General features: G+C 48.2%; 1 protein-coding gene across 2 annotated transcripts; it reads right to left on the bottom strand.

The window, feature by feature from the left end:
* Positions 1 to 575: 575 nt before the first annotated feature.
* On the bottom strand, positions 576 to 9,512 carry MAGEB3 (MAGE family member B3). 2 transcript variants are annotated; one of them, XM_054471863.1, is made up of 3 exons: positions 9,352 to 9,512; positions 4,698 to 4,798; positions 576 to 2,205 (listed from the first exon to the last, which is right to left on the bottom strand). In XM_054471863.1, the coding sequence occupies exon 3, from the start codon at positions 2,142 to 2,144 to the stop codon at positions 1,104 to 1,106; it is 1,041 nt and encodes a 346-aa protein (XP_054327838.1). In that variant the 5' UTR covers positions 2,145 to 2,205; positions 4,698 to 4,798; positions 9,352 to 9,512; the 3' UTR covers positions 576 to 1,103. The 2 variants fall into 2 exon arrangements, with proteins under 2 accessions (XP_054327838.1, XP_054327837.1); XM_054471862.1 differs by lacking the exon at positions 9,352 to 9,512 and adding an exon at positions 5,472 to 6,057.
* Positions 9,513 to 12,667: the final 3,155 nt, after the last annotated feature.

The raw sequence follows: 12,667 nt of genomic DNA, 5'->3' as shown, positions 1-12,667 counted from the left end.
CAGTGGCTTCTGGGCCTCCCACCTCCCTTGAGGGTATTACCCTTATTTCTCAGAAACTGGCTGGAGATGATGTGCACAAAACACCTAGTGTGTGCTGTGTTTATTTGTGCTGGGACAAGAGCACAGGACACATTCCTACCCCAGATTCTCCCTGATTTATCCATGATCCCAAAGTAACTGTTAAGAACTGTTTCCTATTCCAAGCTTTGTCTCGCAACTCTGAGAGGCAACTTCTAAGAGCCTGGCCCCTGCTCACCATTCCCACAGCCTCATCCAGCCCACCATGGAGCCTCACTTAGATTAACTCCCATTGAGGGACCTGCACTTTCCTTAGGCCCAACACCGCCTTGATTAGATAATTCATACTTGACTGTTCTCATGTGGAACCACCTCCCTCCCTTCTTATCATGTATCCTTTTGGTCTTAGAGTGTATATCACCACTTTCCTTAGATGATAGCTGCTTCTCGACCTTATAATTTTAAGGTCAATTGCTAGGTCTTCTTTTTCTTAGCCCTCCCAGTATTAGCATGGACCCTTCCAAGAGCAGATGCTCAATTAACACTTGGAGAATGAGTGTGTCAGCATGAGGTCTAATTTATTATGATTTAATTCTACATTCTTAAGTAAGCCAGACATATATGGTTATTTATCTTTCATTTCCTTAAAACACAGAGTAAAAGCATTTAGGAAACCAAATATTGACCATCTTACACTCTTTCTCTATTTCTTAATGCCATACATTTTACTGCTGACTTTTTTTTTTAACATTTTCAAGGAAATACTTATTCTAATTCCAAGTTATCTTACACCAGATCACTGAATAAGATAGAACTTTTCTCAATCTGTTTTACAAAACAGCAAAATTTTTACTCTTAAACAACAAATGTGACCAATATCAATCCTAAACTTAGATTACAATGTTAAATAAAAGGAACATTTGAAAAATATGCCCCAAAATACAGATAAAACTTCAAATTATCCATTTAGAACAGAAACAAAAGGTATTATACAGTGTGTTCCCTCCAGTAACACCCAGTCCTTCACTCCTTGGAACAGTGACTGCCCTCTTTAACCACAAAATGCAAAATTTGCTTAGACTTCACTAGGCGTGGGAAGAGCTGCTAGCCTTGGCCTTGGAACGCTTTCTGCCCATGGCACTACTGCCATCATTGAGCATAGCTGTAGCTTGGACCCTTTCTTCCTCATCTCTCAAAGCCTCTTCATACCAGAACTGGAATGCACTGGGGACGGTTTGATTGACCTTGGCCCAAAACTCCAGTACCTTCATCTTGCTGGTTTCAGCATGGGCTCTTGGACCCCACAGGAATTCATAGCGTGCAGGATTACTGTTGGGCACTTGTCGGTACTCCAGGTATTTAAGCTTCACCAAATCTTGGGTGATGAGCTTTCTGGGCTCCCCAAATATGAAGTGTTTCTTCCCATCATATATTCTCATCTTATTCAGGAATTCCCAGATCTTCTCCTCAGTGGCACAGTTGCCCTTCATGAAGATCACGCCCAGGAGATTCAGCAGGAGACCTGTCTTGGGAAATCCCCTCCCACGAGTCACCGTCCCATTGTTGGGGAGATCCATTTTGCTGACAAGGACATAGGAGTCCTTGGTAGAATCAACTTTCTTTAAATCAACACCAAATACCACCTCCATGTTGAAAGCAGCTTTTTTAAGGATCTCAGGGAAGCGATTCTCATGGCTTTTTTGGACAATTTTTAGCATATCTGCTTCCATAATGGGCTTTTTCATTTTGTACATTTCCATCAGGAACTGCACCAACATATTTGTCTTCATGGTTAGAGGGTCTGTGCGAGACCGCACAGTGGAGGATAGACCCTGAGAGAAGCTTTGCTTTTTCTTAATTTTGCTGTTGGCTCCCTTGTATGACTTTTTGTAAGAAACATCTACAGATGTAGTGGTGGCTAGTGCTCTCTGAGGCTTCTTGAGAGCACTACCTGGTCTACCAGCAGACTTTTTCTGGATAGTAGGCCCCAAAATAAGAGGGGATGAAAAAGATACTTTTTTCTTGTTAGTTGCAGTGATCTGAGCACCCTGGTGATCCTGGGTCTGACCCCGGGTCTGCTGGCATTTCTCACGTGCATGGAGCGTACTCTTCTGACCCCGAGGCATGATGGCTGTAGTCAGGAACAGCAGGCAGGAATGTCAGCAGAAGGGCAGGTGATACAGGCACCTGGAGGAGAGAGAGAAAGAGAGGGTAAGAGCGCCTTCAGCAGAGAGGTACCACTTTGGATTTAAAAGAAGGTCGCCTCTGCAGTTTTCTGTGAGAACGCTGCTCTAGAAACCCAGAGGGCTTCTGTTCTGATCAGTTTGTCCTCTGAGAACCCTGTGAAAGTAATTAAAGTGTGCCTTAGGCCACAGCCTGCCAGCCCTGTTCTGTGTATACTAGGACTGAGAGCAGCCGTGGCATGTCTAGTCCTTGTGGATCTCCTTTTACTCTGGGATAGGAGGTTTCTCTCAGTTCACACTCAGGACCATCATAAAAACTGTCAGGGCTGGGTCTTCTCCCCTGTGCTGCACTAAATTTGACACCTCCAGCAAATGTCCTCATCTCCTTGGGACCACCTAAGAGGAGGTGAAGGAATGTCTCAGCCTTACCACCCCTGACAGGAGGAACTAGGTGCTAACAGCATTGTGGAGTCCTACTCTTTCCTGGGCTTATTGGGGTCCTGACACCTCATTCATAGTCCTCATCTTGTCTCTAGATAGGACCTAGGACAGCTGCCTCTGCTGATCTGATGCCCCTCACTTTAGGTAAAGGCTCTCAGCAACCTAATGCCATTAAAAGAAGGTGAGTTCACATACACCTGACCTTCATGCCCAGCCTCGTCAGCGCTGCAAGTGGGGAGTGGGGGAATCTTTGTTGTCTCTTCTTTATGTGGGAGAAGTTGTATCACTAGTCTTCATTCAGGGTCCTCACTATGACCCCTGCAAGGCTCTGGGTCTCCTCACTCTTCCCTCTGCAGAACTGGGGCATGTAATTAGTTCAACCTTTCTGGCACTCTCTAGGCAGTAAGGGGGGCTGACGTTATTCCAAGGCTTCCCGGAGCTGAGAGAAGAGGCATAATTTGTGGGACTTTACTTTTTAGAGAGAGTGTTCCCTTTAGTTTTCTCTCAGGTCTCTGACCTTGACTCCTAGTAGGATGTGGGACACTTCCCTCCATTAACCTAAGTCCTCCAGCCTCAGAACAAGGCCCTAGACAGGGAAGTCAGGGACCCCTCACCTATGAATACCTTTGCCTGGAGCTTGCAAAATGAGTGCAAGGACATTGTTTGTGTTGACACCTCTATTGCAGAGAGATTCCTTCATTAGCACTCAGGGCCCTCACCTTGACTCCAGTTAGGACCCAAGTCTCTCTTCCACCTGCTGAACTGGGGCTCCTTTCTTAGACCAAGGCCCTTCCCTCCCTGAGACTTTCCAGGTAGATATCTGTCAGACAGCTTTCAAGGTATTCCCAGGGAAGACTTCTGGGGCAGGATTTAGTGTGGCCCTCTTTGTTATAGGTTGGGGGATGGTGGTCCCTTTCATCCACATTCAGGGTCCTGACCTTGACTCCAGACAGTCCAAGGAATTCACCCTCTGCCGAAGGGATGCTGTGCCCCTCACCTCCAGATCCTCCCCTTCAAAGCACTTCCAAGGAAGTGAGGAAGAGCCTTATCTGTTCACAGCTTCCTGGGGTCTGATGGCTGACAACAGGGGTGGAACTCTAAGAGACTTCACTGTTTTGGAGTCGCTGGTCCCTAGATTCTCATTCAGGGTCTTCACCTTGGTATCTTATCACAGCCTGAAATTTCTCCCTCTACTGACCTGAGTTCGCCAACCTCCAAACAAAACACTCATCTCCCTGAACACTTCCCTCCTTGGACGGGGAAGTCAGGGCCTCCGCTTATGACTACACTTGTCTGGAGCCTTCTAAACTGGCTAGCAGCAGTGAGACCTTGTCTGAAAAAAAATAAAAATAAATAAAAAACACGAGGACCACTGGTGCTAACCAGGGGGATGCTAACCAGTAGGGTTGCTGCTGCTGTCTGTTGACACCCCTACTGGGAAGAGATCCCATCCTTTAGCACTCGGAGACTTCACCTTGGCTCCAGTTAGGGTCCAGGTCCCCTCCAACTGAATAACTGGGGCTGCTCCCTTAGTGAAAGAACCTCCCTCTGGGTGCCTTTCCAGACAGAACTCAACCAGGACCTCCCAGGGTCAACCGCAAGGGTGAGACGTTGTGGGTCTCCTTTTGTAATGGGCAGGGAGTTGTGAGGGTGAGCCACGTCCCGCTCGGGGTCTCTGAGGGCTGACAGCAGGGGCTGAGACGCTGGGACCCTACTGTTCTGGAGTCAGTGGTCCCTAGGTCCTTATTCAGGGTTCTCACCTTGATACTAAGTGGAGCAGAGTAACACCTCTACTGAGCGAAGTCCACCAACCTCCAAAATCCTCCCCTCCCATAGTCCCTAGAGGGGAAGTCTAGGCATGTTATCGGACCATGTCCTGGGGCTTCAAAGACCTGAAACAGGGTTAGGGCTTTTGGTGGGCCCCTCTTTTGGAGAGAGGTTCCCTGGTTAGCACCAGTGGGCCTCATATTTCTTTCTTTCTTTTTTTTTTTTTTTTTGTGACAGGGGCTCTCTCTGTCTTCCAGGCTGGAGCGCAGCCGCGCAATCTTGGCTTACCACAACCTCCACCTCCCAGTCCTCGAACTCCTGTGCTTAAGCGATGAGGCTGGCTTCGTCCTCCCAAAATGTTGGATTACAAGCGTCAGCCAGAGACCTGCCTTAAAATTAAAAAAAAAAAAAAAGTTTATATTATTTATTTATTTTGAGATGGAGTCTCGCTCTGTCACCCAGGCGGGAGTGCAGTGGCGCGATCTTGGCTCACTGCAACCTCTGCCTCCCAGGTTCAAGCGATTCTCCTGCCTCCGCCTCCCGAATAGCTGGGACTATACGTGCGCCCCACCACGCCCGGCTAATTTGAGACAGTGTTTCTCTCTGTCGCCCAGGCTGGAGCGCAGTGGCGTGACCTTGGTTCACCGCAGCCTTGACCCCTAGGGTTTAAGCGATCCTCCCACCTCAGCCTTCTGGGTAGCTGGGACTACAGGGGTGCTCCACTGCTGCCCGGCCATTTTTTTTTTTTTTTTTTTTTTTTTGTAGAGACAGGTTTTCGCCATGCTGCCCCGGCTGGTTTCGAACTCCTGGGGGGACTCGCCTCGGCCTCCCAGTGTGCTGGGATTACAGGCCTGAGACACCGCACCGGCTTGGTCTTCATCTTGACTCTAGTTAGGGCCAAGAGACCTCTGAAGAACTGAGGCTGCCATGTTAGACAAAGCCTTCCCCTCCCTGAGACCCGCCAGGCTGAAATGAGAGGCAAGCCAGTTTTATAGCTCTGCCTAGGGCTTTCCAGGGTTAAAAACATGGATTGTCCCTTCAGTCCCCGCTGAGGGTTCTTACCTTTACTCCGGATCAGTTCTAAGAATTCACGCTAGGCTGCGAACCTGACTGAAGCTATTGCACCCGTCAGGCCAACAGCCTCACTTTCAAAGCGGAAGTGAGGGTGAGCAACATCCCGCTGGGGGTCTCGGAGGGCTGACAGCAGGGGGTGAGACGCTGGGACCCCACTGTTCTGGAGTCGGTGGTCCCTAGGTCCTTATTCAGGGTTCTCACCTTGATACTAAGCGGAGCAGAGTAACACCTCTACTGAACGAAGTCCGCCAACCTCCAAAATCCTCCCCTCCCACAGTCCCTAGAGGGGAAGTCTAGGCATGTTATCGGACCATGTCCTGGGGCTTCAAAGACCTGAAACAGGGTTAGGGTTTTTGGTGGGCCCCTCTTTTGGAGAGAGGTTCCCTGGTTAGCACCAGTGGGCCTCATATTTCTTTCTTTCTTTCTTTTTTTTTTTTTTTTTTTGTGACAGGGGCTCTCTCTGTCTTCCAGGCTGGAGTGCAGCCGCGCAATCTTGGCTTGCCACAACCTCCACCTCCCAGTCCTCGAACTCCTGTGCTTAAGCGATGAGGCTGGCTTCGTCCTCCCAAAATGTTGGGATTACAAGCGTGAGCCAGAGCCCTGCCTTAAAATTAAAAAAAAAAAAAAAGTTTGTATTTATTTTTGAGATAGAGTCTCGCTCTGTCACCCAGGCGGGAGTGCAGTGGCGCGATCTTGGCTCACTGCAACCTCTGCTTCCCGGGTTCAAGCGATTCTCTTGCCTCCGCCTCCCGAATAGCTGGGACTATACGTGCGCCCCACCACGCCCGGCTAATTTGAGACAGTGTTTCTCTCTGTCGCCCAGGCTGGAGCGCAGTGGCGTGACATTGGCTCACTGCAGCCTTGACCCCTAGGGTTTAAGCGATCCTCCCACCTCAGCCTTCTAGGTAGCTGGGACTATAGGGGTGCTCCACTGCTGCCCGGCCATTTTTTTTTTTTTTTTTTTTTGTAGAGACAGGTTTTCGCCATGCTGCCCCGGCTGGTTTCGAACCCCTGGGGGGACTCGCCTCGGCCTCCCAGTGTGCTGGGATTACAGGCCTGAGACACCGCACCGGCTTGGTCTTCATCCTGACTCTAGTTAGGGCCAAGAGACCTCTGAAGAACTGAGGCTGCCATGTTAGACAAAGCCTTCCCCTCCCTGAGACCCGCCAGGCTGAATGAGAGGCAAGCCAGTTTTATAGCTCTGCCTAGGGCTTTCCAGGGTTAAAAACATGGATTGTCCCTTCAGTCCCCGCTGAGGGTTCTTACCTTTACTCCGGATCAGTTCTAAGAATTCACGCTAGGCTGCGAACCTGACTGAAGCTATTGCACCCGTCAGGCCAACAGCCTCACTTTCAAAGCGGAAGTGAGGGTGAGCAACATCCCGCTGGGGGTCTCGGAGGGCTGACAGCAGGGGGTGAGACGCTGGGACCCCACTGTTCTGGAGTCGGTGGTCCCTAGGTCCTTATTCAGGGTTCTCACCTTGATACTAAGCGGAGCAGAGTAACACCTCTACTGAACGAAGTCCGCCAACCTCCAAAATCCTCCCCTCCCACAGTCCCTAGAGGGGAAGTCTAGGCATGTTATCGGACCATGTCCTGGGGCTTCAAAGACCTGAAACAGGGTTAGGGTTTTTGGTGGGCCCCTCTTTTGGAGAGAGGTTCCCTGGTTAGCACCAGTGGGCCTCATATTTCTTTCTTTCTTTCTTTTTTTTTTTTTTTTTGTGACAGGGGCTCTCTCTGTCTTCCAGGCTGGAGTGCAGCCGCGCAATCTTGGCTTGCCACAACCTCCACCTCCCAGTCCTCGAACTCCTGTGCTTAAGCGATGAGGCTGGCTTCGTCCTCCCAAAATGTTGGGATTACAAGCGTGAGCCAGAGCCCTGCCTTAAAATTAAAAAAAAAAAAAAAGTTTGTATTTATTTTTGAGATAGAGTCTCGCTCTGTCACCCAGGCGGGAGTGCAGTGGCGCGATCTTGGCTCACTGCAACCTCTGCTTCCCGGGTTCAAGCGATTCTCTTGCCTCCGCCTCCCGAATAGCTGGGACTATACGTGCGCCCCACCACGCCCGGCTAATTTGAGACAGTGTTTCTCTCTGTCGCCCAGGCTGGAGCGCAGTGGCGTGACATTGGCTCACTGCAGCCTTGACCCCTAGGGTTTAAGCGATCCTCCCACCTCAGCCTTCTAGGTAGCTGGGACTATAGGGGTGCTCCACTGCTGCCCGGCCATTTTTTTTTTTTTTTTTTTTTTGTAGAGACAGGTTTTCGCCATGCTGCCCCGGCTGGTTTCGAACCCCTGGGGGGACTCGCCTCGGCCTCCCAGTGTGCTGGGATTACAGGCCTGAGACACCGCACCGGCTTGGTCTTCATCTTGACTCTAGTTAGGGCCAAGAGACCTCTGAAGAACTGAGGCTGCCATGTTAGACAAAGCCTTCCCCTCCCTGAGACCCGCCAGGCTGAATGAGAGGCAAGCCAGTTTTATAGCTCTGCCTAGGGCTTTCCAGGGTTAAAAACATGGATTGTCCCTTCAGTCCCCGCTGAGGGTTCTTACCTTTACTCCGGATCAGTTCTAAGAATTCACGCTAGGCTGCGAACCTGACTGAAGCTATTGCACCCGTCAGGCCAACAGCCTCACTTTCAAAGCGGAAGTGAGGGTGAGCAACATCCCGCTGGGGGTCTCCGAGGGCTGACAGCAGGGGGCGAGACGCTGGGACCCCACTGTTCTGGAGTCGGTGGTCCCTAGGTCCTTATTCAGGGTTCTCACCTTGATACTAAGCGGAGCAGAGTAACACCTCTACTGAGCGAAGTCCGCCAACCTCCAAAATCCTCCCCTCCCATAGTCCCTACAGGGGAAGTCTAGGCATGTTGTCGGACCATGTCCTGGGGCTTCAAAGACCTGAAACAGGGTTAGGGCTTTTGGTGGGCCCCTCTTTTGGAGAGAGGTTCCCTGGTTAGCACCAGTGGGTCTCATATTTCTTTCTTTCTTTCTTTTTTTTTTTTTTTTTTGTGACAGGGGCTCTCTCTGTCTTCCAGGCTGGAGTGCAGCCGCGCGATCTTGGCTTGCCACAACCTCCACCTCCCAGTCCTCGAACTCCTGTGCTTAAGCGATGAGGCTGGCTTCGTCCTCCCAAAATGTTGGGATTACAAGCGTGAGCCAGAGCCCTGCCTTAAAATTAAAAAAAAAAAAAAAATTTATGTTTATTTATTTATTTATTTTGAGATGGAGTCTCGCTCTGTCACCCAGGCGGGAGTGCAGTGGCGCGATCTTGGCTCACTGCAACCTCTGCCTCCCAGGTTCAAGCGATTCTCCTGCCTCCGCCTCCCGAATAGCTGGGACTACACGTGCGCCCCACCACGCCCGGCTAATTTGAGACAGTGTTTCTCTCTGTCGCCCAGGCTGGAGTGCAGTGGCGTGACCTTGGCTCACTGCAGCCTTGACCCCTAGGGCTTAAGCGATCCTCCCACCTCAGCCTCCTGGGTAGCTGGGACTACAGGGGTGTTCCACTGCTGCCCGGCTTTTTTTTTTTTTTTTTTTTTTTTTTTGTAGAGACAGGTTTTCGCCATGCTGCCCTGGCTGGTTTCGAACTCCTGGGCTCACACAGTTTACTCGCCTCGGCCTCCCAGTATGCTGGGATTACAGGCCTGAGACACCGCACCGGCTTGGTCTTCATCTTGACTCTAGTTAGGGCCAAGAGACCTCTGAAGAACTGAGGCTGCCCTGTTAGACAAAGCCTTCCCCTCCCTGAGATCCTCCAGGCTGAAATGAGAGGCAAGCCAGTTTTATATCTCTGCCTAGGGCTTTCCAGGGTTAAAAATATGGATTGGGCTCCGAGAAGTCCCCTTATTTGTGGGTTTGGTTTTCCCTTTTTTACTCACTCAAGAACCTCACTTCGCTGCTGGCCAGTCCTGGGACTCCACCTTCCATGCCATGAATCCTGCTCAGATTAAGGTCCTCCGAGATCTAGGCTGAAGTTTTGATGAGCCACATTAGGCCAGGGATGTTTGGGTCCTGTGAGGGCAGACAGTGGAGTCGGGTTTCTATGGGACATCACTGTTCTGGCTCCTCCTGTTCTTCATTCAAGGTCCTCCCTGATATCTGCCAGACCCTGGTTCCTCCCTCTAGTTAACTGAGGTCACCTTAGGTCAAAACTCTCACTTCACTGAGAACTCTGAAGGGTAAAAGAGAGGATGCTCAGTCTGGCTGCACTGCCTGGGGCATTCTAGGCTGAGAAGAGGTTTGGGTAGATCGCCCCGTTATCTTTTGGTGTGGTTGTCTTTCCAGTATTTATTTATGGGTGTCCTCCTTATTTTCTCTTGCATCTCTGAATACAGGCTCCCTGGGAAATGCCACATCCCTGCTAACTCTTGGGCAGTGTTCCTACTGCAAACCTTGCAAGTCTGTGCCCCAGGGCTAATGCGAGGTAAAGAAATTATAACACAAAGCAGGGAGTCCAAGGTAGCTGGTGGGTTGTCAGAGGAAAATGATGCTGATTTACTCTTTTCAATAGCCAGCATTAGCCTCTTATGTGACTTCTGTTTTAATTGATTTACTTCTTAAGGGGAAGGAGCTGTTCAGGATGATTGTGTGGTCCCTGATTTTGAGGTTATCTGACTGTGCATATGTAGATGATCATATTGTCACTGAATAATATCTCTTTCTCCTCTTTATTCATAGCTTTCATTATTTTGATATTCTTTATTGCTTTGGCTATGTATTCCAATCCAATTCTTTGGGCACAGAATCCTTTTTAACCCTTGAGACATATTTGGAAGTATTGAGAAGAAAAGTGAATTAGAGAACACAAAGTCTGCTCCAGGCAGAGAGGAACAGAATGAAGAGTGTGGGCTCTAGAAAGAATTCAGAACAGGAGTCTAGTCCCAGCCCTGTCACTTACTCATCCTGTGAACTTGAGCATATTACCAAACTCCAAACAAAGAAATTATAATCAAACAAAATGCTGCTTAGCAAGGAAAATTATATAAAGTGTTCGTGGAAGAGCCTTCCCCAATTGGATAGAACTCAAGTCTCAAAATTTTTGTCAATGACCAATATTTTTTTCTAACTCCTAGGCACCCTTCTATGTGAACCACCCCTGTTTTGATTTTTATTATTATTATTATTTTTTTTTGAGATGGAGTCTCACTCTGTCACCCAGGCTGGAGTGCAGAGGCACTATCTCGGCTCATTGCAAACTCTGCCTCAGGGCTCAAGTGATTCTCCTGCCTCAGCCTCCCTAGTAGCTGGGATTACAGGTGTCCACCACCACACCCAGCTAATTTTTGTATTTTGGGTAGAGACGGGGTTTCACCATGTTGGCCAGACTGATCTTGAACTCCTGATCTCAAGAGATCCACCTGCCTCGCCTCCCAAAGTGCTGGGATTACAGGCATGAGCCACCATGCCTGGCTGCACCCCTGTTGAATGTCCTTTTAATAGAGCGGGCTCTTGATTCTCCAACCCAGGACAAAGAGTGCCAGCACAGTGGCTTCTGGGCATCTTACCTCCCCTGAAGCTGACATCTCCCTTATTTCTCAGAAACTCACTAGAGATGATGTACATAGAACACCTAGGTTGTGCACTGTATTAGACTGTGCTAGGATAGGGACATAGAACACTTTTCACTTCTGTCCTAGGTAGGGGTTCTCTCTGGTTTTCCCACAACAGGAAAGTAAATGTTAGGGACAGTTTCCCATTCCAGGCTTAGTCTCTCAACACTGAAATGCACCAACTGTATAAAGCACCTAGTTTGTGCACTGTGACTATGTTCTCCTGCACTGGGACAAGAGCACAGGGCACATTCCATTCCTGCCCCAGGTGCAGATTCTCTCTGGTTTATCCGTGAGCACAAAATAACTGTTAAGAACTACTTCCCATTCGAGGCTTTGTCTCACACCTCTGAGAGGCACCATCTGAGGCCCTGGCCCCTCCCACAGCCTCATCCAGCCCACCACGTAGTTTCCCTTAAAATTACCTCCCAATGGGGGACTTGAGGTTTCCTAACACTCCAAACTGCCTTGCCTCAGGGCATTTACACTTGATTGCTCTCATCTCAAACCTCCTCTTTTTCTCATTCCTCCTTTGTACTTGTTCTTTAAGTCTTAGAGAGCACCTCATCATCTTTTTTTTTTTTTATGACAGCTGCTCCCAGACTCTAAAATTAAATGGGCAAGAAATTGATTTGTTTTGGGGAAAACATTCCCAGTACTAACATGAAGACTTCCAAAGAGCTGATGATCAATTAATGATTAAGGAATAAACAAGAGAGTGAGTATGAAGTCCAATAAATTAGGATTTAGTCTCTCCTACATTCTTTAATAATCTAAGCAAATCCAGATATGTAACTCTTAATTTTATAAGAAGAAAGACTAAAAGGAATGAGGCAAACCAAGAATAGACAACTTTTTTAAAAAAAATTTTTTGATCTCAACAATTTTTAATACAGTGTTCAATCACATTTCCAACATAATCAGTACTTAAGAAAAATCACTATTTGTATGACATTTCTCCAAAGAAGACATAAAAATGTCCAATAGCTATACAAAGATGTGCTCAACATCACTAACCATCAGGGAAATGCAAATCAAAACCACAGTGAGATATCACCTCACACAAGTTAGGAAGGCTATTATAAAAACAAAAAACAAACAAAAAAACAAAAACCCACTAGAGATGAATGTTGGCAAGAGTGTAGAGAAAATGGAACCCTTCTACACTATTGGTGGGAATGCAAATTGGTACAGCCATTATGGAATACAGTACGAGCTTTCTCAAAAAATTAAAAATGGACTACCATATGACCCAGCAATCCCTTGTCTGGGCAAAAGGAAATGAAATCATCACCTCCTATAGATATTTGTGCCCCCATGTTCACTGCAGTATTATTCTCAATGACCAAGTTGTGGCAACAACAAAAGTGTTTACCAATGGATGAATGGATAAAGGAATTGTGGTATATATGTACAATGAAACAGAAAACCAAATACTGCATGTTCTTTGTGGGAGTTAAACATTGAGTACACATGGACACAAAGAAGGGAACAACAGACACTGGGGCCTACTTAAGGGCGGAAGGTGGGAGGAGGGTGAGGATGGAAAAACTGCCTATTGTGTACTATGCTTATTACCTGGGTGATGAAATAATCTGTACACCAGACCCCCATGACATGCAATTCCCTATATAACAACCTGCAC

This window comes from Pongo pygmaeus, chromosome X, assembly GCF_028885625.2.
Source record: "Pongo pygmaeus isolate AG05252 chromosome X, NHGRI_mPonPyg2-v2.0_pri, whole genome shotgun sequence".
Classification (NCBI taxonomy): domain Eukaryota; kingdom Metazoa; phylum Chordata; class Mammalia; order Primates; family Hominidae; genus Pongo; species Pongo pygmaeus.
This window is presented reverse-complemented; position numbering and strand designations above follow the sequence as displayed.